Source organism: Polyodon spathula, chromosome 4 (assembly GCF_017654505.1).
Source record: "Polyodon spathula isolate WHYD16114869_AA chromosome 4, ASM1765450v1, whole genome shotgun sequence".
Classification (NCBI taxonomy): Eukaryota; Metazoa; Chordata; class Actinopteri; order Acipenseriformes; family Polyodontidae; genus Polyodon; species Polyodon spathula.
The window spans coordinates 54,653,613-54,681,332 of NC_054537.1; the positions used below are offsets into that span (position 1 = coordinate 54,653,613).

Here is a 27,720-nt window from a genome sequence, read left to right on the forward strand (position 1 = left end):
TTAGGTCAGCCAGGGTGTCCTCGTCTCGCCGCGCACCAACGACCCCTGTAGGGCTTGCCCGTAAGCTGCCCAGAGCTGCGTCGTCCTCCGAAACTGTAACTCTGGGCTGGCTGCACAGTGGGCCTGCAGAGTGAGAAGAAGTGGTCAGCTGATGGCACACACTTCAAAGAACAGCATGGGGTCGTCTTCGCCATTCACGAGTATGCGCAGGGGTGGTAGCAGTGGGCTGAGCTTAAATACATTTGGGCATTTCAAATTGGGAGAAAAACAGGGTAAAAAAACACAGAACATAATTTGAATACATTTTAACTCATTTTGTCTCAGACTGGTTCTTTGACACGTATTAATAACGTTTTTCTGGAAGGAAAATCCACCCACTAATCAACGCATCATATCCAAGCAACATAAACAGTCTGTGTGGCTTGCATTCATGTTGTTCTTTTTTGTTTGGCCTCTCGGTCACGCATGACGAGGCCAAACAAGGAGACGACTGTCTCCCACCCACCGCCCAGCCAGTTTGCACACAGGCCCACCTACATCTACGTCTATGTGAATGCCTAGTTTAAGTACATTTTTGAAAAAATAAATAATAATAATATTAAACGGCATTTGTGTGCCCGGAAGGCGGGTGTTTAAGTTTATGTCAAACAGGCTATTTTTTAAATGAGCAGGGTTTAACCAATCAAATCAATGTAGTAATTGTGATGCAATATTTGGGATGGATCTTCCTCTCGCACAACAAATCATGTGCAAGTCACGTTTGATTGACAGCTTGGGAGGCAGTTGGCGCGGATTTGTTCAAAACAGACGTTTATTTTAATGTGCATTTTTAAAGTAAGTTGCTAGCAGTGCGGCGGTCCACATGGCATAATAAATATGCACTCAATTTTAAGAATTTAGTTTAGTAGAAAGGCTCGAGTGAACAGGATTACGACAGCTGACCGAATGCTGACAAATAGCTTAAAATTGTTTGAAGAGATATGTGCGATTTTCTGGAGTGTCATGACTATATAACTGCAAGCCCCGACGCTTTATTCTGTGGACGGTGGAGCAGAGAGGGGAGGATACTGACTAGGCAATGGTAAGTAATTGACTGACTTTCATTGTATTTAGTTGCTTCAAATGTAATATGTGTTCTCATTGGTTTGGTGTCACTGCCTGTTTGACTTTTTAAAGTACACGCACTACGCATATATGTAAGTACATTTATTTCTGTCTACTTAAAACATTAAGTGGTTTACATTGGAGATATAGTAGTTGGGAGTGTTCCGTATAGACAGTTCTCCGTCTTTAAAAATATTTTGACAACTAAAATGAGTGTGTTTGGAATGTGTAATGTAGGCGGGCATTGGCAAAAAAAAATTAGTTGCTTTCAGCTTCTTGCAATTTACCATGAAAAAATAGGCATTTTATTTTCCTTACAGTTTTTTCACATTGTGAATTCATACTTTTATCAGTGCAGTGCATTCGGTTACTATGCAACCCGATCAAACAAACACCGACTTCATGATTGGTGTTCGAGTCGTACTACTGTACAATGACCTAGCGAGTCAGTGATATGTATGATGTTACAATTTATTAATAATTTGAAGGTATCTGTGGTTTTAAAACTTGATAATTATTTCTACGTAGTAAAGCAATACAAAAACATGTTCCATCTTTAAGGTTTGCCGTTAACCTTTCTCTCGTGTATAAGATTTATGGAAATTGCTTCATTAGCGTGTCAACATAATTTTAAAAGTTTTACAAAACTTGAAAAATGTTGCTGAATGTGTCACTCAAGGCTGGTTTAAAAAAAATCTATTTTTGTCTGCTTGTTATATTTTTTGCAGCCAACGCAATATCTTTGTTTAGCTGTAACTGAGAAAATGCAGTGGAAATGAAAGCAGCCCTATTTAGCTGGAAACAAGGTATTCTCAGCACAGCTAAGATTTTACTTTTGGTTTGAAGGCAGTAGGAGCTTAGCCTGATTTTTAATTTTTGCTTGTCAGACATCCTTATGCAGGGCGAGTTACAGAGGTAACAAGTTATTACAATATAGCTAAGAGATTACAATACAGCTAAGAAAAAAGCAATACAGCTTTTTGTTTGGGGATTTTTTTAGTTTCTAGTTGTGTCAAATGAAACGGTTTTTGCTGTGTTTGTTTCTGTAGGCTTATGCAGTGTGCTTTGTATTTGTAGTGTATATGTGCAACTACTGCAAAAAAGGTTGGCCTTGCTTCACTCTGCACCATTCTCAGTCTTGGCTACTTTGCTCTGCTCAAACCCCTGGAGATATTTGATGTATTCAGAGTGTTAATTGGTTTAAATCATGTTTGTAATGTAAACTATTTCCTGTGACGTCAGACCTTGGCACTTGCCCGTTCACCCGAAGTTGGAGCCCACCCAAATTTCCATTCCTAGCTACGTCACAGTTTTTTATGTTGTATGTAGTGTGTTAATGTTGGTGTATAGTCATTGGTACACGGGATATAATATGGGTTACGAGCATGAGTGTTTAAAATGTTTATTTGTATTTATGCACGAGGATTGCACAGCACTTCACATGCAGGTAAAGAAAATGGCAGTAACCACCTCAGGAGGAGGACACAAAGGAGTTCCGCCTTAAGGCTATGAAACCGTTTTTGCAGTTATTGTGCAGTGTGTTTGTTTCTGTAGGTTGTATGCACATGTGCTTTGTATTTTTAGTGTTGCCGGTGTGCCCCCTCTGTGAACAGGGGCATCGCTTTTCTAGCTGTCCCTTCCGCAGTTATGAAGAGGCGGAACTAGCGCCCAGATGGGAGGAGCCCAAACGTCCTACGCTTGAGTGGGAGGAGCCTGAGCATCCAGCTCCCAGAAGGGGGGAGCACAGGCGTCTACAGCCCACAAAGGGGGAGTCGGTGCATCCACGGCCCAAGAAGGGGAAGGCAGAGCGTCCACAGCCCAAGTCTCCCCCAGCAGAGGAAGAATACCTGCTGTTCCCACCTCCACCAGTAGCAATGCCTGCTGATTTCACATCCACCGCCGTGGGAGGAGTACCTGCCATTGCCTCTCCAGGGTCGCCTCCTGGCTTCGGCTCCCGAGTGTCCAGCGTCGGTGGGAGAAGCCCCGCTTGCTCTCTGGGACTGGCTGATGGACCCTGAAGGGTGCCTGGAGACCTCCCAAAGGTGATTCACCTACTATGTGCTCAAGATGGAGAGCGTTGGGAAACCTGGGAACAGCAACACCCCCCAGCGTCCCTCCGAGACATTGCAGCCATGGTGCTCAACTACCTGGCTGCAGATAAGAGAGGGGTCCTGCCATCTCTGATCTCATCAGGAGAAGCCCTGCTGCTGCCTCTAGTGTCAGAGGTAGAGGAGCGAACGCTGCTGTCTCCAACACGATGAGAGTCGCACCAGTTCCCCGCGACCAAGGGAGAGCCGCATCAGTCCCCGATGACAGAGGGAGACTACCTGCTGCTTTCGCCTCCACTGCTAGGGTGAGACTACACGCTGCTCTCACTCTCGCCGCCAGGAGGAGACTGCATGTTGCTACCACCACCACCACCAGCAGGGGGTGAATACCTGCTGGGTCAATGATTGATTAGCAATCGAGTCTTGGTACAGCTGTATAAAAGGAGCATGTTTTCACTCACTCAAAGTTGTGTGTTCGGTGAGTGGAGAACGAGTAATAGTAAATCATAACAGCTCACCGCGTTTGTCTGTGTAGTCTGATTTGTTTGTCTCGTTGTTTTGGCTACCAGTGCCGTGTCCTGTGTTTTGTTTGTCTTTCAAACATTTATTTTCTGTTTGTTCATTTATTAAATGCTGAGTGCAAGCAAGCACTCAGCTTCACCAAACTCGCTCTCTCTGTGTCTGTTCTGTGTTGGTCCCTGTTTCTGGTATGAAGTCGCCCACTACTGCCATCTTTGTGACATGGATGTAATATTTTTACATCACAAACATCTGAACAACCGAAGCGCACACACACATAGATGGATAGATTGATAGATATACAGTACTATGTAAAAGTTTTAGGCAGGTGTGAAAAAATGTTGTAAAGTAAGAATGCTTTCAAAAATAGACATGTTAATAGTTTATACTTATCAATTAACAAAATGCAAAGTGAGTGAACAGAAGAAAAATCTACATAAAATCCATATTTGGTGTGACCACCCTTTGCCATCAAAACAGCATCAATTCTTCTAGGTACACTTCACACAGTTTTTGAAGGAACTCTGCAGGTAGGTTGGCCCAAACATCTTGGAGAACTAACCACAGTTCTTCTGTGGATTTAGGCAGCCTCAGTTGCTTCTCTCTCATCATGTAATCCCAGACAGATTTGATGATGTTGAGATCAGGGCTCTGTGGGGGCCATACCATCACTTCCAGGACTCCTTGTTCTTCTTCACGCTTAATGACTTTTGCTGTATGTTTGGGGTCATCATGCTGCAGAATAAATTTAGGGCCAATCAGATGCCTCCCTGATGGTATTGCATGATGGATAAGTATCTGCATGTACTTCTCCGCATTGAGGAGACCATTAATTTTGACCAAGTCCCCAACTCCATTTGTAGAAATGCAGTCCCAAACTTGCAAGAAACCTCCACCATGCTTCACTGTTGCCTGCAGACACTCATTCGTGTACCGCTCTCCAGCCCTTCAGCGAACAAACTGCCTTCTGCTACAGCCAAATATTTTGACTCATCAGTCCAGAGCACCTGCTGCCATTTTATTGCACCCCAGTTCCTGTGTTTTCGTGCACAGTTGAGTCGTTTGGCCTTGTTTCCACATCGGAGGTATGGATTTTTGGCCTCAAGTCTTCCCTGAAGGCCACTTCTCTCCAGACAGTAGATGGGTGTACCAGGGCCCCACTGTTTTCTGCCAATTCTGAGCTGAGGGCATTGCTGGACATCTTCCGATTGTGAAGGGAAGTAAGCATGTGTTTTTCATCTACTGCAGTAAGTTTCCTTGGCCGACCACTGTATCTACGGTCCTCAACGTTGCCTGCTTCTTCAAAAGATCTTGGACAGCACATCTGGAAACCCCTGTCTGCCTTGAAATTTCTTCTTGGGAGAGACTTTGCTGATGCAGTATAACTACTACTACCTTGTGTCTTGTTGCTGTGCTCAGTCTTGCCATGGTGTATGACTTTTGACAGTAAACTGTCTTCAGCAACCTCACCTTGTTAGCTGAGTTTGGCTGTTCCTCACCCAGTTTTATTCCTCTGTGACGGGGAACTCCCCGTCTATATGACTATGTTTGGAACTGGCAGGGAGGGGGTTAAAATTCTTCCTGCCAGAAAAACATGTGAGAATGCGGCTGGAGCTCTAATTGAGTAATTATTGATCAATTGGGCTCCAGCCACAGGGGATAAAAGCCATGGGAGAGGCCCTGGCTGGGAGTAGTAGTGAGTAATGTGTGTTTTTCTGGAAAGACGTTCTTTTGGTTTGGGGATTTTGCTTTGTGTTTGAGAGTTTTTGTGTTTGAGAAGAAATAAGGCCTTTTTGTTTGTTTTATTATTTGGTGTTAATGCTTTGGAACTTGACCATTTACTTTTGTAAGTTCAGTTATTTTTATTTGAACCTCTTTTCTGTTGGCCCTTGTGCCTGTTTATTTTATTATTTTATTTAATAAAATAACTTTAATTTTTACCTTTTATTCTGTCTCTGAGCCTCAATCCACTCGCCAGCCTGTCACATCCTCCTACACAGCTGTTTGTTTCAATTAATGATTGTGTTTCAACCTACATATTGAATTGATTATCATTAGCACCTGTTTGGTATAATTGTTTAATCATACACCTGACTATATGCCTACAAAATCCCTGACTGTGTGCAAGTGTACCTAGAAGAATTGATGCTGTTTTGAAGGCAAAGGGTGGTCACACTAAATATGGATTTGATGTAGATTTTTCTTCTGTTCACTCGCTTTACATTTTGTTAACTGATAAATATAAACTATTAACATTTTTGAAAGCATTCTTACTTTACAGCACTTTTTCACACCTGCCTAAAACTTTTGCACAGTACTATATATATATATATGTGTGTGTGTGTGTGAACATTTATTTTACAAAACAAGAAAATGTAAATAAAAACATCTGAACAGACATCAGTTTACAACATACATATTTATAAAACCGAAACGACAGTGATACATTTTTAACTTTAACAGCAATCTGTTTTATTATCAGATGCGCACAAGCAACTGAACAATGTAGACAAATAAACTTAGAAAACATTTTACAGAAGCACACAGCACAACGTACAAAAAAAGCCTAATTTATTTATTTATTTTCTTCGACGAAATAGTATTCCTTTACCTTGAGTCTAAGGCTGTTCACAATCAATACTAATAACGCGCTTCTCCACGGCGCCTTTCTGCACAGGGCAGAGCTGCCCGAAGTTTTATTTTTATTGTACTTGCCATACTGGCATTGACGTCTCTTGCGGCTGTCAGCGGGGTTGCCAGCTTCAGCAGTCAATTATCTGAACTAATTGGGACCAATCCCAGTTTACATAATCGATTTGTATGGATAATCGAACAGGTATTAGTAACAATTACTGTACTTTTAATAGTGTATAGAACAAAGTTAGCATATACAAGTACCTACTGATGACATACAGCTAATAACCTATTCTAACACATTAAGCATACAAAATTACAAACCTTTACAAATCATTACATTAATGTGTAGCAATTCCCATGCTACATAATGTGGGTGTAAGTCTCACCCACCTGCCCCTTTAATTAGGATCAGTACCTGGCCAGGTCAACGTAATTTTTCTCAGTTCCTTGCAACCACCCTCTGTTCATCCTCTCTCCCCATTGGCTCATTCAAATATCCACTCCTCCAATCTCAGAGCTCCTTAGAAGCTAGCACCTGTACTAAAGCTGGCTGATTAGTCCTAGAGGGTGGACTCCCTTTCTCTGAGGAATCCATCATAATTTAAAGCATTAGAAACTTAAGCCTCACTAAATCCTTTGGCATCTTTAGATAATTCCAGTGCAGGCATTATTTTTTATTGTATCCTGCACTTTGTCTAAACTCTTCTTTTTGTTTTAGTGTTACTTGTTTAAGTTTAGCTGTTTTTTAAGTTCTGTTTAGTGTTTGTTGCTTTGTGTATTTATTCTCCATTTTTTTCAAACAACTGTTCACCATTCAACTCAGCACTATGGCACAGACTCATCATTTTCAATGTACTCAGTTTTTTTAACCTTCTACAATCACTGTCATTACTGGATTCCTTGCTGGACTTTGTTATCTGTTGGTGAGATCATTCCTTTTTTGTTTGGATTTTTTTCTACTTTAACTTGATACTTTGTTTCCTGTATTTTTTGGTTATGTATTTTTGTTACTTTGTTTGGTTTTCAATTACATTGCTGCTCTGCTGGACTTGTTAGGCCTAACTTTCATGCACCATCCATTGCCATCCAGACTTTATTATTAATGTTATTACCACCTGTGATTTTTTTCATTCACCTTTATCTTTCTCTGTCTGTGCATTGTTTTTGTGTTTGTGTCGTGGGTTTATTTGAGGCCCACCAGACACTACACCCATTTCTCTTTTGTGTTACTCTTTGGCCTTCTGTTTTCCATTTACCAGCTTACCTGTCTCATCTTTATACTTGCCTGTTTTGTCCCCCTTTTTGTTTACATTTCATTTGCTGACATTGTTGACAACAGTAAACTGGTTGTTTGTGAAATTGACACCTCTGATGTCCCTGCTTTTGCTGTCTGTCACTATTGCTGACTTATTTATAGGAATAGGGCCAGTAGCATCTCCTTGGAGGACAGTGCAACTGCTTCTCAGTTGTGCAGAATGATTGTTACAAACGCAATTCAGTAAAACTTTAACACCTACAGTCAAGGTAATGAAATACTGTAATTAAATGTACCCTATACCAAACTTTGAAAATCAAAAATCATACTACTGTACAATAACCTAGCGAGTCAGTGATATGTATGATGTTACAGTGTGTGTGTGAGGCCCCAAATAGTTTTTGAGGTTCATAAAAAAAAAAAAGACATTGCATTCAACGATCGATTAGTCAATTAAGCATCTCTACAGATAACAGATGTTTCCATTTGTTATCCACTGTATTTCTTCAGATAAAGGGGAAAAAAGTATTATAAAATAAATACCTTTCCATGATTGAATTTAATTCTTTTGAATATCTGTCTGGCAGGGATGGAGTTTTCCCCTCCACAATTTTCAACACGACTGACAAGAAGTTATTGCCAGTGAATGCATGGTCCAGACAGCACATCTCATATAAGATACAAGCTAGTGACCTGCAAAAAAAAATAAAAATAAAAAATCAGATTGTGACAGTTTGTCAGCATTTAAATAACAGGTATGCCAATATCCCACCATTATGTTTTTTTTATATATATATATATTTAAAAAATGGATTTCCTTTTGAGAGACCGGAGTGTGGTGTGTCTATAGTCTCACCTTTAAGACAAATGTAATTCAGAATGCAGTAGACGTGAATCAATCATGTCTTGCTTCTTAAATTGCAAAATAAAATTTAAAAAAATTTGAAATTAATGCAGAGAAACTGAACTTTATTTATCTTGTCAACCTATTCAGACAAATTTCCTAGCCAATAAAAATCACACAGTTGTATAGCCCATTCATTTTGGCAGCTGTTTGATTTCATAGTCTAGAAATAAAAGGACGACTGAGTTCCCATCTAGAAGCATTGATCACACAAATAATGAACACACTGCTCCTGTGTTCACCTGTAACTCAAATAATATCCTTTTTTTTTTTAATATATTTGCAATTATTTTCTCTAACAATAATGTACTATACTGTGAAATCATATTTCACTCGTCGATAACTCAGTTGTCCTACTTCTTTCTGTCAACCATTTCATTGTCGCTTCAATCTTAAAAGACTCTCAATTGCAATGCTATGATTATTTTATGCATTTATTTTGAGCAAGAAAAGCCTCGTTTGTATTAACAGACGAGGAGTTAGCTGAGTATATCGTGTGTGTGTGTTAAACTGTTTTTGTTTGTAACTGTTCAGTGAAGGAAAATGTCCAGCCTGACAGCAGTGTTTGGATACAGGATTGCTTTGTTTTGAATCTTTATTTTGGCTCTCGTGCCAGTTTGTTTGTTCCTGTGTTTGTTTAATAAATGTGTGCTTTAGTGCTTGAACTGCAGCTTCTGTTTCTCTCTCCTGCCGGTAACAACCTGGGCCGTGACACTACCCTGTCACATGTGGTGTCACGGGGGATAGTGCCCCTTGTGTCTCACAGCAGGACTGCAGTTCAAATATATAAAATATATATATAATTTATTTTTAATGGCTAATTGGATCTGCTAGAAACCTGACGCATCCCAAACCCAGTGGGATGATGGACTGGAGTACCTCCTTGGTGACCTTGAGGACCAAGGTTGGTGCCTTGCCTGCAGGGAGGAAAAAAAGTACACAACAAAGCTATACTTTTTGGTGTTCTGGTGACACTATAAACACACAAGTGCTTTATTCATGTCTCCCAATACCTGAGATCCTTACCTTGCTACTAAAGGTTATGAGACTTTTCCTCCACTGCAAATCTTAAGTCTTACTATTATAATTTAGATATGTCATTTCTTGCCATTGTAAGATTTCAAGACACTGTAGTTAATAAGACTGCAAACTTTCACTGACTGAGCTTATTGAAAAAGTTTGATCTGTGGGTACCGGAGATATTTGGCAAGACATAAAATAATGCAAGTAAACATTAAACAGCATTGATTTAGAAAGTCGGTGAAACCCTACTCTGTGGAGAAGCAAAACCTCAGAAATAATGACATTTTGGCAACCCTTTGACACGTTGGCTATTACAAGCCACATACCCTCTGTGGTATCTTTTTTTATAAAAAAAAAAAAGCTTATTAGGTTACCATGGACTATAACAAACAAAATATGCTTGACTACTGGACATAAAGGCTGTAATTCCATCTCAGGGTTCAGATGACTGAAACAGGGTCACCTGTTGAAACATGGTTGGAACAGGGTCACCACACACCCTCTACGACAGTTGGATTAAAATGTGTAGTAATAATAATATTAAGAAATTAAAATGCAAATAAAGTTTTTACTCGGCAATTGTTAGCTCTCTTGTGGCACTAGATACGATGATGATTACCATTTGGAACATCGAGAGGTAATCTGATTTTATTTTTTCTACATTGCTATAAATCATTATCACTTGCCTGCATAAATTATACATTTGTTAAAAACTCCCAGCAAGGATTAAAGTGTGGCAGGTACTGAATGTATAAATTATCTCTGAATGCCTGAGGTCCTCACTTTCTGTGCCTGAGAAATATTATTTCATAGATAGTTTCAGAATTAAGTGGCATTTCCTAATTGTAAAGAAATTATAAACAAAGACTATGAAGGGAGTTTTTTTTTTTTTTTTTTTTTGTGGATAAGCTGGAGGGGTGGGCAAATAAAACAAATTGAAAAAATATCTGTCAACACTTTTAATTTACTAACTAGCACATTTAACATATTATAAACCTTTGGGAAAGGAAACTCTTTCTAAAGTCTGGCCCTTTCAATTTTCTTTCTCTGAAAGCTTGGAACAAATAGTTTATGTAACTATTTCAATTGCTACTGGTGTGTACTGTAGGAGGGATGAATAAAAAATTGAAACATTGTTATAGTAAAACTACATTTAGTAACTTGTTTGGGGGGTATTAATGCTCAGCAAATTACAAGAAAAGACAAAATACAGCATACAGACAAAGGTGGAAATACATGTAGTCACCAGTGCTACTTTAATTTAGCAGTATGTGGTATTTCTTTAGTATTGTACTTGTGATAATCATGTGGGATACAAGACGTTATTGGACAAAACAATACACTGAACAAAAATACAAACGCAACAATTGCAAAGATTTTACTGAGTTACAGTTCAGATAAGGAAATCAGTCAATTGAAATAATTTCATTAGGCCTTTAATCTATGGACTTCACATGACTGGGAATACAGATATACATCTGTTGGTCACAGATACCTTAAAAAAAAAAAAAAAAAAAAAAAAAAAAAAAAAAAAGGTTGGGGTGTGGATCAGAAAACCAGTCAGTATCTGATGTGACCACCATTTTCCTCATGCAGCGCGACACATCTCCTTCGGATAGAGTTGATCAGGCTGTTGCTTGTGGCCTGTGGAATGTTGCTGGATATTGGTGGGAATTGGAACACGCTGTCATACACGTCGATCCACAGCATCCCAAACATGTTCAATGGGTGACATGTCTGGTGAGTATCCAGGCCATCGAAGAACTGGGACATTTTCAGCATCCAAGAATTGCGTACAGATCCTTGCAACATGGGGCCGTGCATTATCATGCTGAAACATGAGGTAATGGTGGAGGATAAATGGCATGACAATGGGCCGCAGGATCTCGTCACAGTATCTCTGTGCATTCAAACTGCCATCGATAAAATGAAATTGTGTTCGTTATCCGTAGCTTATGCTTGCCCATACCATAACCCCACCAGCACCATGGGACACTCTGTTCACAACGTTGACATTAGCAAACTGCTCGCCCACACGACGGCATACACACTGTCATCTGCCCGGTACAATTGAAACCGGGATTCATCCGTGAACAGCACACTTCTCCAGCGTGCCAGTGGCCATCGAAGGTGAGCATTTGCCCACTGAAGTCGGTTACGATGCCGAACTGCAGTCAGGTCAAGACCCTGGTGAGGACAACAAGCATGCAGATGAGCTTCCCTAAGACGGTTTCTGTTTGTGCAGAAATTCTTCGGTTGTGCAAACCCAAAGTTTCATCAGCTATCCGAATGGCTGGTCTCGGACGATCCTGCAGGTGAAGAAGCCGGATGTGGAGGTCTTGGACTGGCGTGGTTACACGTGGTCTGTGGTTGTGAGGTTGGTTGGACGTTGGACTGCCAAATTCTCTAAAACGACACTGGAGGCAGCTTATGGTAGACAAATGAACATTCAATTCTCTGGCAACAGCCCTGGTGGACATTTATTCCAAGCATGCCAATTGCACACTCCCTCAAAACTTGAGACATCTGTGGCATTGTGTTGTGTGACAAAACTGTACATTTTAGAGTGGCCTTTTATTGTCCCCAGCACAAGGTGCACCTGTGTAATGATCATGCTGTTCAATCCGCTTCTTGATATGCCACACCTATCAGGTGGATAGATTATCTTGGAAAGGAGAAATGCTCACTAACAGGGATGTAAACAGATTTGTGCACATAATTTGAGAGAAATAAGCTTTTTGTGCGTATGGAAAATTTCTGGGCTCTTTTATTTCAGCTCATGAAACATGGGACCACCACTTTACATGTTGCGTTTATTTTTGTTTAGTGTAATATTCATGAAGCTCAGGGCTGCCAAAACTTTGGTCTGTGAACCTGCTTCCTCTCCAGAACAACCACTTACCATATATCAGATTTTGAGTTGTAGCCTTGGTGATTCAGAGCTTCCGGGCTCATGTAGTAGGGAGTCCCAGTGAATGTAGTGGCAAGATCACACGACCCCATGAGGAGACAGGAAACTCCAAAGTCACCTATAAACAGAATGAACTGAGGTCTTTGGCAAGTTTGGGTATTTCTAATACTGTAAATTTGGGGACCTGGGACACATACAGATTCTTACTGTACTACGCATGCACATCAAGCCTTTCCTTGATGGCCATACAAACACAATAATCAATAAAATAATTCCAACATTAAAGCATTATTAAAAGGATCTAGAATTGGGATTTTTCTGTTGCTCTGCAGCACGGCTGCCTTAAATGACTTCCAGAAAAGTTTGTAAGAATACATAAAAAAAAAAAAAAAAAAAAAAAAAACCTACAAAAAACCTACATACTGATTCTGATTTAAACTGTCGACAGGCATGTACATTATATATTATATACCCTGGGATCAAATTTTATTTGATATATGAAATACTTTAAATTGTTAACCGTCCTACACAAATTGCGAGAACTCACTTGAGTGTCTTGGATGCGACTATTTGAACATTAACTGTATTCACATAATATATATATACACACACAAACACACACAAACACACACACACACATACAGTCAGCACTCACATAGCTGACCCTATAAAATGTTGACTTCAGTGGCTGTTAAGAGTGTGACGCATATCTGATTATTTCATTTTGTCCTGTTCCAACACTTTTTTCAGGGAACCGAAAAAAGATAGTGTCAAAAATAGATGGCTGAAAGGACTGTAAAATAAGTAGTCTTCTATTTACATGTACTGTAGTTGGTTTTGTTGGTACAGTACTATATTTTCAACAGAAGAAGTATTTAAATTCAGAACAATATGATTCTGAAAATATCACTTGCCAAAAGAGACGACGGTGGACACATGTACTGTAATACAGTACATACTTTTAAATCTGGTACATATATTGTAGCAGTATGTAAAATTCCCCATTATCAACCCAATAGCAAAATTAAATCAAAATGTTACCCATGCACAGAACTGCATAATAAAGGCAATGCAATTTAATCATATAAACTTGATCATGACATTTTCTATTGATCGATTATTGAGATCAATGAATTGATTAATCACACTTGTTTGCTAGTGAGGAAGTTGTATTGAAAGACCATTTCAATTTATACAACATAGAAATATAAACAATGCTATTACTGCAAATGTTTTGTAATTCCACCTAATGTTTAATACACATATATTTATTTGTGTACATTGACTGTTTGAAAATATTTGCTTACATGTAATTGGAAGTTAGCCAAGTGAGAAATTTAAAATATGAGCTTGGTTTTTAACTGCTGTTTGTGGTGTTTTATGGGGGTGGAAGGGTTAACACCTGGCTCTTTAATTTGGAAGTTTCATTGGAAGGGGAGGGTGAGAAATACAAATGGAGGGTTTTCTTTTTTATTTTCAATCAGTGATGCTGAGGATGGTCTAAGAGTGTATATTGCTTTGAAAAGCAAAAAAGAGGGACAAAAGGTGAAGATGTGTTTCTGATTGTTTGGAATGTCAAGATGTACTTTTTATTTGAATGACTCTTGTTTGCATGTTTTTTAACCATTCAATAATTTCATCTAAGTAAAAAAAAAAAGAAAAAGGTGCCCAGTATTAGAAATTCCATTAGCTTTCTTTAGCTTAATATATTGACGGTTCTGTTTGATTAGGCAGTAAACAATTATTTAATGAATTACAGGTTTTTATTAAAGGGCTGGCAAGTCCATTAGTGTTGAGATTGGAGTGCACCTGGTGTGTGGAGGTGTTGATTGTAAAGCCGTCTAAAGCTAGTAGAGCACCCTCAGGACTATATTCTCTTTCTTTTTTGTTTTCTTTTATTTAAACATTCTCTGGATAAATCCCTGTAGAAGTTACAACCCTGCATTGGACAGGTGCACCTCACTTCACCTTTTCTAAGGTTTTAGTGTTGGGTGTCTCACAGGTTTGTTTAAAAAAGTAATCTAACTCTTAATGATTATATCATTATATGTAAATTGTTTTGAAAATGTGAAGTTGATTACTGTGTGTAATAAAATTGTCCAGTTTTGGTGCTTTCAAACTGTACATGTCTGTGTGATTGGTTAAGAAGTAACACTCCTAACAAACAGCAAAGACTAACTGTATACATTGTAGTTTAATCACCAGGGCCATGCTACGCGATGATGAGCCCTCACCCCGCCGTCCGACAACCAGGCCTACTTGCTCGACTGGTGCACTCCTTAAGAAACTCCAGGCTGCTTGGGCTGGCGGGAAATGAGAGCGCCTTCAGTCGCATATAACAGAGATGGCACCTTTCTGCACACCCTAGTCCACATTGAAGGAGTTCCGTGCACTGCTTGATTGACACTGGGTCTTCGATCTCCATCATCTGACCAGATGTGTTGCAGCAAGTGAGTAGAGACTGGAGAGAGCAGGTCCACCCAACACCGGTGAAGCTGAAGACAGTCACCGGAGAGCTGTCGCCAATGGAAGGCATAAGATGGCAGCAGGTCGATTGTGGAGGAGTTGCCAAGTCCCACGAAGTCTGGCTGGCTGGCGTTCAAGACCCCTGCATTGGGCATCTGGAGCGGGTAAGCGTGGGGAAAATGATCAGTAGGAGCCTTGTATTGTGAATGTAGTTTTAGGCACCCACGCATGAGTGGACACCGGATGTGAGCACACCTTGATTAAAGCAGCTCTCTTGAGCGGTGTGTTGTGGCAGCCACGAGGCCAGCTGGTGATCTCCTTTGTCCATGAAGATACGGCAACATACCCCACCCTAAAATTAGGACCGATAAAACGCCACCTAGTAGTTGGGGTGGCGGAAAAGCTACCACACCCAGTAATTCTGGGAGGAGACTGACCAAATTATAAAGAATTCTTTAAATTAATGGCAGTCTTGACCGCACATGTAAACGTGGCAGAAAAAAAAAGTAACACATTGGTGAAGTGTTTCCTTTTCAAGCTGAAATGCTTTCCCCCATTTTCCGTCCTACAAAAACGAATAAAGAGAGATGGACTGCAAAATGGGAGGGAGCACCATTAAGACAAGGCTGGGGTCTGGTGGGAGAGTGCTCGGGTGGTAACAAACGCCAGTCAAAAGGAGTCAGAACGCAGTGTGACCGAGAGGCAGATGCTACTCCCGCCCCTCTCAACATACCAGACATGTGGTACTAAAGTGTGGACACAGTGTGGGGCCAACATAATGGCCTGTCACTAGAGCACGCTTGGGGGCAGGTCCGGTCTATTGAAGGTAAGGATGTTGATGGCACTGGGGCACTAGTATATCCACACTTCGGTACCAAGGGGCAATTACTGTATAGGGTAAACCTAGCTGCGGGCACAGGACAACCTGTAACACAATTATTGGTTCCACCATCTTGTTGAACCAAGGTCATGAGGTCTGCGTATGACTGTCAAGAAAATGCATGGTTGAATTAATTTTAATATAAGCATTTCCCAGATATTTAATTCAGACTATCGTCTGTGTGGCATGCTGTAGTGATTGGGTTGTTAACACTGATTCCAGAACATTCTTAACCAGATCTACTTCAAAGCTTGTTGATTAGACCAAAGGCCAAACGTAGTGTTAACTCTTTGAAGCTCACCTTCCAAAATGATATTTGTCTAGTCGATGGGGTCATAAAACTTACCAAGCCAAGCTACAGTGACTATTTAGTTATTATTACTATTTAACATTATTGTGCTAAAAGTTAGTTAAAATGCTTTAAGAATCATTTTGAATTAGACACAAGTTTTATAGTTATTTTAAGTTTCCCAATAAACCTGAACAGTTTATTGTGTTTTAAATTAATATTATAAACAATTTTTGAATATTATTCTATGATTGTATTATGATGTGTTTTATATGCTTGTAATCGTAATTTTGTATAGAGAATTAAACTGAAATTTATATGCTTCTCTATTGAATTTAACTAGTTATATTGAATAGGTGGTTTAAGGATAAATGTAAAATCCTTTGATAACAAAATAGGTGGATACATTCCATTTCTAACACACCCTTTTTGTGTGACACGCAACTGTCTATCAAATACTGTGAACCAATGGAAGGACCGACAAGGATTTGTTTACAGTACAAGGGAACGCCTATACATCGTGTTATTTAAACTCAAACCAAGGATTTTCACTCTGGATTCGCTCTTGCTCACTAGAGTCGTTCTTTCTTCAAAACATCTCATCGCTCTCAACTCATCAAACTCCGAAGTTCTTCAACAAAGACGTAATGATGTAATCTTCAAAACTGTCCCAGAGAAGATGGGCTCCCTCCGGAACGATGTTAGCTTTTGCCTACAGACTACATGGAGATAATGCACTGCACTGCTGCACAACTAACTTCTACAGAGAGGATGGATGTGTTAAGAAGACTTTGTTTTAAACATCGAACCAACAGAATAAGTATCAAATCGATATTGTGGGTTTACAAGTAACTGAACTGAAACTGAACTGACCAGAGAGCACATCAGGTATTCAATTATGAACATTTAACAATGCATTAATTTTCCTTGAATGTTTTATTTTGTTTCTTCTTTTATACATTTATTTTTTTAAAACTATGAAGCCTAACCTTTATTCTTCATCCTTTGAGAATATGAATAAATGTAATAATAATTTTGATTGTTAGGTTTCTTTTTGTCTTATAACAAATACACATTTATGATTGATTTGAAATACTTAAACATACATAATATTAATTGTTAATCTCTTTTCATCATGAATCTAGGGATAATTAAGCCAGAATCACTAGTTCTTATTGTGGTATTGTGTTTATTATGGTTAATAATTACATTATGAGCTATAATGGGTATTTCATTTAATGGCAATTGGCGAGGACCCAGTTGTGACATAAATCGTATATATATACACGACATGATAACCCTTTTGAGGGGCACCTCTTAGCTGACAACACAAGGGAGTGGATATTGCCTCGATTCTATTGGGTAGTTCTTCATCCTGATGTGTCATGATATGTAGCCACATGCCCAGACTGCCAGCGAGTAGCACCGGGTCAAGTGAGCCCCACACCTTTGGTTCCACTGCCGATTATTTCCACTCCTTTTGAACGCAATGCAATGGACACAGTGGGCCCTTTGCTACCTTCTGACTCCGGGTATTCACATATATTAGTAGTGGTAGATTGTGCAATGCGATACCCGGAGGCAGTTCCATTGAGTTCCACTAGTGCCACTGCGATAGCAACAGAATTAATGCAGATTATGGCTAGAGTGGGGATCTCCAAGGCGCTCTTGACTGATCATGGACTGATCATGGAACTTTCTGTCTAACACGCTACAGCAGGTGTATAAAATATAAAAAATAAGTCTCGTAATCTGTTCCTTTGTATTTGGTTTGTACTGAGTAAAAGCCAGAAGGACAGTAAAAGTGTATTGTTACCAGAAAACATGATTGTTGTGTTTTTGTTTGTTTGTAATTGTCTCATCTTGTCTTGTACAATACCAGACAGTTAACACAGTTCTGGAGCTGTCGCTAGGGGCCAGCGCAAAACGGGATATCACTGCACCTTATATAATATAAACTGTATTACCCACCACAAGCACTACTACACACACCCAGGACTGGTGACCATGTCCATGTGGATGTACTAACTGTGTTTATTATTCGGGACTGCGACCCGCTATTATTAACGATTTGCAGTCCAATGTCGGACCAGGTCCGACATTACGATTTTCCCTTTCCAGTCCAATGTTGGATCCTAAAGACGTAAAGCACAGGTCTCTAGTCGTTTTTTCTCCGGAAAGCAGAGAAAACCATTCAATGGCCGAGTGAGACCGATAGGAGCCGACTGAAACTGAAAAAAAGGGACGTGTGAGCAATAGCCCTAACAGCTGTGCCATACAGAGAAAAGCAGACATAAATAAAGGAGGAAGCTGCTTCCGCATCCAGCGCTCTGAATACACTGTGTAATAATTTTTTTTTTTTTTTTTTGTTCCTGGGTAGTAAGTGTTATTTCCTAATTGCTTATGCCTCAAAAGTATAGAAAATGGCTATTATTCCCCACAAACTTTGCTTTTGTGACCAGGACAGTGATATTTCAAAATATCACTATTTCCATTCTATTTTTTGGACCTGACATGTCTGACTAAATGCTGAATAAATGGATCGCAAAGGGTTAAACAGTGCAATACACATTGCTTTGTATTGTCTGGGATTATTGTTTGGTCGCCAGACCTGTAAATAAAATAAAACATTTCTAAACTAGATTATCTCTGTCTGCTTCTTCCACGCATTGAATTAGCCCTGTACCTGTCTACAATAAACCACTTTGCCACACTGTCCTAAAACAGTTCCAGTCGTGCTTGTGTGGGAGGCGTTTCATGCTGTGGACAGACCACGGATCCCTCCAGTTGCTGGTTAGTTTTAAGGAACCCAAAAGGCCAACTCGCCCACTGGCTGGAAGAGCTGCCAGAATACGACTTCATCATCTAACTTGGAGTTGGCACCAGCCACTCAAACATAGATGCTGTGTCCTAACGTCCTGCAACAATACTGCCATCACTGTGAGAGGAAGGAGCAGCATGACTGGGGCCGAAAGAATGGGGCGATTGGAAGACGAAGCGGTGAGGACACAGGAAGAGACCAGAGCCTGCGACTGGAGCGAGAGGTGCGGGGAGATCTCCACTTTCCCTGCCAGACTGGAGAGCTCAACAGGAACAGGGCCCTGATCTACAGCCTGTCGTCCAGTGGCTGGTGGAAGGAACACACCCCTGTGGGATGCCATTACAGGCTGCTCCTTTACAACCTAAGAGCTAAGGATACAATGGAACGGCCTGGCACTCCAGAAGGAGGTGCTGCAGTGATTCTAGGTGAAGCCAGCGTCCGGAGAAGAGCGGTGGCAGTAGGTGGTCACTTGAACTCTCCAACCCACTGTCCACAGAGACCACTCCAGGCACAGGACTCTCTGGGGTAGCCAAGACCTTGCGGCGCCTACAACAGTCTTACTACTGTGCAGGTGCGTTGAATGCATAATTCACAAAGGACCCCCACGGGCAGTCCCACGTCGCGACTGTGGAGAGGGTCGGAGTGGCTATCCGTGGCCCCTTTCCCATGTTGGACAGCGGCAACAGGTTCATGCTGGCGGTGATGGCCCACTTTTCAAAGTGGCCCGAGGCGTACGTCCTGCCAAATCAGGAGGCAAGCACAGTTGCAGATTCTTTAATTTGAAGGATACTTCTTATGTTTCGGAGCTGCACTCCGACCAAGGGAGGAATTTTGAGTCCTGGGTGCTTGTCGCCGACGGCTTAGTGGAGCGATTTAATCGCACACTCTCTGTCCAACTGGCGAAATTACGATGTGAGGAAGAAGGGCCGGCACTTCCAGTGTGGGGAGTCCGTCTGGTTCTATGGGCCCAAAGCTTGATAGCCCCTGGGCTGGGTGGAGCCCTATAAAATCGTCAGCCACTTGGGGGAAGTAGTCTACAGGGTGAGGCTTCCGCCCACCGGCCGCCACCTCGTGTTGCACCAGGACCTAGTGAGCTACAGCCTGCTGCCCAGCTCATCATCACCTTCTCCTCTACTGGGGGAAACCTCCTCCACCCTTCACAACCACCCAACTTCTGCAACTGGGATGAGAATACGTCGCCAGGTCTGACTGCCCCTTCACTTCAGGACTCAGGTCAGTTCTTCCTGGGCCAGGAAGTGTTTGAGAGGGAAGCAGTGTAGCAGTAGGCAGCTGCAACGAGGGACCCATGTGAAATAGATTGTGTTATGGACTGGGGAACGGGATGGGACTTTTCATACATGGCCACTGTACTGCGAATAGGCCAAATGGGTGAAGAGTGGGTGGAGTTGTGCCTGCATAAAAGAGGGCACCATTGTGAGTGAGGAGTCTTAAAGAGCAATCCATGAGAAAAAAGCATTCTGAAAGTGTATCAATTGCTGTGCAAAGCAGTAATAAAAACTGCAATTTTCAGTGCTTGAACTTCACGCTGTTGTCTGCCTCTTCCTTCACTGCTGGAGCCTGCGATAGCCTGCTGCTACTATATATATATATATATATATATATATATATATATATATATATATACACCGAATCCATCTCGAAAGATTTGGCCGAATACTGAATCTACAAAAACTGTCAAGAAAACTGAAGGAAACTGTTGAATAAAAAACAGACTGGCAGCTACTAACAAGGGATGCCACAATCTACAGTTTTGAGCATTTTAGTTAATACTATTTTTATTACCGAATGGAAATCTATCCCTGTTGCAATATTGCCCCATCACTGTGTGTATTTTTGTGTTGTATGTTGCGTGTAGTGTGTTAATGTTGGTGTACTGTAGTTGGTACACAGGATATAATATGGGTTATGCGCACAAGTGTTTAAAATGTATATTTGCATTTAGGCACGAGGATTGCAGAGCACTTCACGTGCAGGTAAAACGTAATAATATGTGAACATGGGAAATTGCACTAGATTAATTCATGTGCAGTTGTACCGAGACTCCAATTGAATGATTGATTAGCAATCGAGACTCTGTACAGCTACTTAAAAGCAGTATGTTTTCACTCACTTGGGGTTGTGTGTTCGGGAAGTGGAAAATGGGTGAGAGTGAGGAGAGTTAATTTAAAATAAAAAAACAATTGCTATGAGTGCTGGAGGGCCAGCACTCTGCTTGTGTGTTTAGCGTTTGTCCACCATCTTGTCTATCTGTCTGTTTGTTTGGCCAGCGCGCCATTTGTTTTGTGTGCTTTGTTTTGTCTAACTTTTTTTATTTTGCAATAAACCGGTGCAAGCAAGCGCCTTTCTGCACCGTACCTGCAGTATCTGACTCTTCCTGTTTCTGGCCTGACGTCACCACGCCCGCCATCCTGTCACAATCCCGGAATAAGATTTCAGTTTGAAACGTACACATTTTACTACTAGCCCCCTCCCCCCACAAAAGAAATGTCAAAATACAGAATAGTTTACTTCTCCTTTACAAGAAACAAGAGCTATATCTTTGCCAAAAACCTCTACTTTTTTTTAATGACGTTTCAACCTGTGTCACTTCATCTGAGAGTAGGGTTGTCAACAGGTTCCAGAATCTGGGGACACTAAGGCAGGTCAAGTTTTGTAACTTGCCTCTCTAAACTGCAGTGTATTCAGTAAGGTGAGTGTGAATTGTGCAAACTGTCACTAAATTAATTTAATTGTTTTAGAATTGTTACCAAAAGCACACACCTGCCTGCAGGGATCGTTTCCATCAATCAGATCTATACAGCAGCTGATTGGCTTTCTGTGTCTCTGACTGGGCGGGACTGTGTGAAGCAAGAAATATTAAACAAATAGAAACTTTACCTGCTGTCACAAGGTTAAATGAAAGACTGCAGGTGAGTGCAAAGTTATCTATAACAATGGTGTTGCGCTATTTTGATAGATATTGTTTACTGCCTACAAAAATTCAAGCAATACAATTAATCGTTGTTACGAGGCTCTCAGGACAGAACAATTAAACAACTAAATACATTTACTAAATTTTTATATATATATATATATATATATATATATATATATATATATATATATATATATATATATATATAAAATTTATTTTTATCTCATGATCTCTAGAACATGTTTGACAGACAAAACAACAAAGCACTGGGCCGATACAGGATTTGAATTCTGTTCACCGAATCCTAAGTATTCGTCCAAATCCGAACCCTGCTCAAAAAGATGGTATTATGGCCGAATGCGAAACCAGATCCTGGATTCGGGGCATCTCTAACATATTAGGACCCCAAGCCGAAATAAGACCCCATCAGCTTGGGGTTAATTGACATTTTTAGAACCCCAAAATCTTTTTGTGTTCGATTTGGGGTTGTCTTGCAAATGACCCCATTGCGATGCTGAAAATTCACTTTATCTGCCCTTTTATTACTCTGTTGTTGTGGGTTCATTCTAAAACTATGTATGTTTTAGAAATGTATAAATGGGACATCATCTTACCTATTTTAACAATATTGTTTTTAAGGAAAATATTTTTTGTCTTTAGATCCCTGTGCAGTATTCTCCTACAAAAAAGAAAAAAAGGGAAAAGATTAAAAAACAATTGTGATTCATTGAGATAGCATATGAAATTAACTATGTTTAGCAATACCAGATTTACATAAAATGTTATTAACATATTAAACATACAGTGATAAATGCATATCATATCATTTTATTACACTTTTTCAACAATATTGTTTTAAATTGTCATGATTCTTTGGTTTTATATGCAAGCAGATGCGTATTCTTTGAGTTAATTATTACTGAAGGATGCAAGTTATGGTTTTAGTGAACACATATGGTGCATAGTGTACAGATTTCTGAAGACTATTAAACCTGTTCTTATAATTGTATCTTTAACAGTGAAAACCCTTCTACAAATATTGGTTATCTTTCTGTTTGCTTGCAAGACTTTCCAAGTTAGAACAAGATTACTTTTCATGTTTAATGAAATGACCCTGCCCTTACTATGATACCTTTCGTGCGTGTAGTGGACACCCAACAGGAGCTGTATGAACCACTCCAGAACCTGGCTTTCGGGGAATGTTTTGCCAGCTTCTTTGCACTCATTGATTTTACAATCCAAATCTCTACCCTGAAACAAAAAGGCAGTTATTTTTAGCATCACTGTGCTCTAGTTGCTAAAGGTAAAAGAGCACACAAGCAAGGTACTGTAGAAGGTAAAGCACATGTTTGCATCTTCTCATACTTTTCCTATTCCTGAGTATTTAAAATGGCTTACAATTTTATCAATTACCATGGTTGTGTAATACTTCTGTTTTACAGTACTTTGCTATACATTTAATCAATCAATAAACAGCACTGTCAGGCCGTGCAGTTATACTCTCTTGCAACAGATTATTAAGAATTATGGATTTTATGCAGTGCTTAAAAAGTAATAACATTGTATTTTATTGTTTTAATCAGACTACGCTTTATTTAATGCCCCTCAGGGAAGTATAATAGATTGTAGATGTAAGAAAGTTTCATGTCAAGCATATTATTTTTAAAAAGATCAATTGTGAAATTAAACTGTTGGTCCATATTTCACTATTATTATTTGGGGGACAAAAAATAATACAAATGAAAATGATATAATAATGACATAGTATAGGTATTATAAAAAGTAAACAATTGAAAAATAAATAGACTTGAAGTTACATGTGTTTAATGTTTATTCATTCATTTTAGTTATTCTTAAATGCAATATTAATCTCTTGTTTGTTTTGTTGGTTTTTTTTGTTGTTTTTTTGCAATTTTGTGGTTACAGTATTTGTAGAGTCAGTCTATAATGTTAAAGTTTGTTTTTGCCATTTTTTGCTGGAACTGGAGACCATCTTGAGCATTATGGGAATTCCCATTAGCATTGTCATGTAGATTTTAACATGGATAACACACATTGCTGGATGACTACTATGCCCTTAAAGCTACAAAGCACTGTTAAACTGGAGGGGCTTCAGGAAATGCAATGATCCCAGGTGCACAAGGATTTGTTTTTAATGTGTCTGTGTCAGGGGCACCCCTATGTAATGCAGGACCGCTACAGTATGTAAAGTATTCATCTGTCATTCTTTATGTCTTTGCCTTGGTTTAATTGGATTGGGATGAGAAAGACACATAACCTGGTGTCTGTATTTCTTGGTCTCCATTTCATGTTGAGTCACATGTCTGTATGTCAACTAAATTTGGGTCAGGTGGAGGACTTGCATTTTATACATGGTGTTAGTCCCTAAGGGTTGAAGACAAGACTAAGGATAATCGTCTTCTCGCACCACCATTGCTTTTTGTTTGAAAAGCAAGGGATAACATTCATTCCCTCGAATGAGTCTGTGTAAAGACAGGTACAGATGGGATCAGCATGTTGGTTTTATAATCAGTTTATTAAATGTGTTTGACCAACCAATATAGTAAGCAGCAGAAAAAAAAAAAAAAAATATATATATATAATATATATATATATATATATATATATATATATATATATATATATATATATATATAGCTCTGGAAAAAATTAAGAGACCACTGCAAAATTATCAGTTTCTCTGGTTTTACTATTTATAGGTATGTGTTTGGGTAAAATGAACATTTTTGTTTTATTCTATAAACTACTGACAACATTTCTCCCAAATTCCAAATAAAAATATTGTCATTTAGAGCATTTATTTGCAGAAAATGACAACTGGTCAAAATAACAAAAAAGATGCAGTGTTGTCAGACCTCAAATAATGCAAAGAAAATAAGTTCATATTCATTTTTAAACAACACAATACTAATGTTTTAACTTAGGAAGAGTTCAGAAATCAATATTTGGTGGAATAACCCTGATTTTCAAGCACAGCTTTCATGCGTCTTGGCATGCTCTCCACCAGTCTTTCACACTGATGTTGGGTGACTTTATGCCACTCCTGGCGCAAAAATTCAAGCAGCTTGGCTTTGTTTGATGGCTTGTGACCATCCATCTTCCTCTTGATCACATTCCAGAGGTTTTCAATGGGGTTCAGGTCTGGAGATTGGGCTGGCCATGACAGGGTCTTGATCTGGTGGTCCTCCATCCACACCTTGATTGACCTGGCTGTGTGGCATGGAGCATTGTCCTGCTGGAAAAACCAATCCTCAGGGAACATTGTCAGAGCAGAAGGAAGCAAGTTTTCTTCCAGGACAACCTTGTACTTGGCTTGATTCATGCGTCCTTCACAAAGACAAATCTGCCCGATTCCAGCCTTGCTGAAGCACCCCCAGATCATCACCGATCCTCCACCACATTTCACAGTGGGTGTGAGGCTTGTAGGCCTCTCCAGGTCTCCGTCTAACCATTAGATGACCAGGTGTTGGGCAAAGCTGAAAATTGGACTCATCAGAGAAGATGACCTTACTCCAGTCCTCTACGGTCCAATCCTTATGGTCTTTTGCAAACCTCAGCCTGGCTCTTCTTTGCTTCTCATTGATGAAGGGCTTTTTTCTAGCTTTGCACGACTTCAGCCCTGCCCCTAGGAGCCTGTTTCGAACCGTCCTTGCCGTGCACTTCACCCCAGTTGCCTTTTGCCATTCTTTTTGTAGGTCACTTGATGTCATCCTACGGTTGCTGAGTGACATTCGAATGAGTTGGCGGTCATCCCGGTCAGTGGAGAGTCGTTTTTGCCCTCTGCCAGTCTGTAGCTTTGTTGTTCCCAATGTGTGCTGCTTGACCTTGTTCTTATGAACCGCCGTCTTTGAAATTTTAAGGATGGAAGCAACCCGACGCTCACTGTATCCCTCTGCCAGTAAAGCCAGAATTGAACCCTTCTTTTCCTCACTCAAAACTTTCCTTTTCAACTCTTTGGGCATGGTCAATAGTTATTTTTTGATTCCAATTACTTTTGAGGTACTACTAGCACTGTTCTGCCATCCAGCTGGTCCTATTGCAGGAGGATAGTGATGACCACAGGAGTGGTTTTTATACTTTTCCTCGTTAAATAAGATTTGGTTCAGGTGATCCCCTAATCAGTACCTCATTCAGTAGAATGAGGTGTGCCTGTGTTGGAATTCAACAGACACTGGAATGGAATGGCTGCCATACATGTAGAGATGCTGATTTAAGAAATATTTGCAGTGGTCTCTTAATTTTTTCCAGAGCTATATATATATATAATATATGTGAATGCATCCTCTGTATAAATATTGGCTTTTACAGAGCTGCGCCGCTGTGTGGAAAATGAATGGCATACCAGTCCAGTTGGTAATGTAGTATGTGATATTTCTTATCGTGAAATTATAAGTATAAACCATTTTTGAAGAGCGAGGCAATCTGTTTGTGTTCCTGGTAATTTGCCTTGGGATGACTCACTGCAATCTCCGTCTAAGTTTTTTATGAAAATACAGTATGCTGTTTATTTGGAATGTAGTGGAAGATGAAGATGAATAAACATGATCAATCTATTTAAGCACGCCAAGTGTCTTATCCAAGTGAAGGGGTACTCCCCACCTGCCTGCTGTGTATACACCTATCCACTACATACTGCATGTACCCAATAGATTGTATTTACCATATTGTTGAATTTTTTATATAAAAAAAAAAAGATTAGAATGTTGGCTGTCATGTGCGTCTCTAGCTGCCCCCCATGCTTTATGTACTATAGATACTGCACATACTGTAGACGTACTGTGTGTGCTCATGTAAGCGAGGTGAAGGAGAGTAAGCAACTACAGAGCTTGAAGCTACTGTTAAAGACAGCAGAATTAAAAATGGTGTGAGTGACCCTGCAGCCCCTGCCACCACAGACAACCTCAGCCTTCTGCATCCAGTCTCCTATACTCCTATACACACAATTTAGCTGTGCAGCTGACACATTAAGAATTGTATTTTTGTATTGAAGCCTTTGTTGCTTGTTTCGTTATGAATGGCAAACATTGTTTAATTAAACAAAAAATAATATTCCTGTGCTCATAAATCTTAATTTTCACAAACCATACCTCACAGTACTCTGTTATTATGCAAAAACTGTTGTGTTCAAGAAAGCTGGTGTAGAACCTGACAATAGTTGGATGATTAAGTTGTGACAACAGCTGTGCTTCCAAATTGGCTTGAACTGTCTCATTGGGTTTGAGCTCCCCAACAGAAATCTCCTTCAGCACCTTTCTGTAAAGAGAAAAATAAGCATTAAGCTAAGCGCAGACTATAATACTGTATTATATTTTGGGCCTCAAGGCTTTTTTTTTTTTTTTTTTTTTTTTTTTAAACCAGCTGCAATTATTACAAAATGCAATATAAATTATTTAGAAATGAGTGTCAACTATTTTCCACTTTTGCCTTTTTGCCTCCTCAAATCACAATTTTGACTTTGTTCCTTTGTGGCAAAATCAACAGTTTCATCTATACATAACTTTATTTATAAACAAACAAACCCCCTTTTCACAACTTCTTAATTATCTGAGCTGTCAATTTTGATTTGCAAATTGTGATGATGCTTATTAAAATGCATCATAACATGTGCTTAGTTGCAGATCAGAAAACATCAAGGAATGTTAGTCCTTAATTCTGTTTGAAAAGATGAATCAGAAACAAAAACACATTGGAAATGTGAAAAAACATGCAAGTTATCAAAACTGCAGAGCCATTTAAAGCGGAGATATCCAAAACATTTCAAGAAACCACTGGGGCAACTTTGCCCGGCACAAAGCAAATAGGCGCAGCTGTAAAACCGATGGGGGGTCAAGGTTGCCCCAATTTCTAACTTAGCTTGTGTTTTTGATACAAATTAGAAGAAACTATTGGGGCAACCTTGGCCCCCAT

General features: G+C 39.8%; 1 protein-coding gene across 1 annotated transcript; it reads right to left on the bottom strand.

The window, feature by feature from the left end:
* Nucleotides 1-27,720, bottom strand: LOC121313952 (serine/threonine-protein kinase Nek11-like). Its single transcript, XM_041246725.1, has 8 exons — nt 27,709-27,720; nt 26,901-27,092; nt 22,925-23,043; nt 22,407-22,471; nt 12,393-12,519; nt 8,107-8,256; nt 3,019-3,190; nt 1-123 (listed from the first exon to the last, which is right to left on the bottom strand). Exons 1-8 carry the CDS (start codon nt 27,718-27,720, stop codon nt 1-3), a joined length of 960 nt encoding a protein of 319 aa, XP_041102659.1.

Excerpts from the sequence above, each read along its gene's own strand:
- LOC121313952 (XM_041246725.1), bottom strand. Across the intron at positions 22,472-22,924 it reads GTCCACTACACGCACGAAAG|GAGAATACTGCACAGGGATC; the intron begins GTATCATAGTAA and ends TCTTTTTTGTAG. Across the intron at positions 124-3,018 it reads CCCTGGAGAGGCAATGGCAG|GCCCACTGTGCAGCCAGCCC; the intron begins GTACTCCTCCCA and ends CTCACTCTGCAG.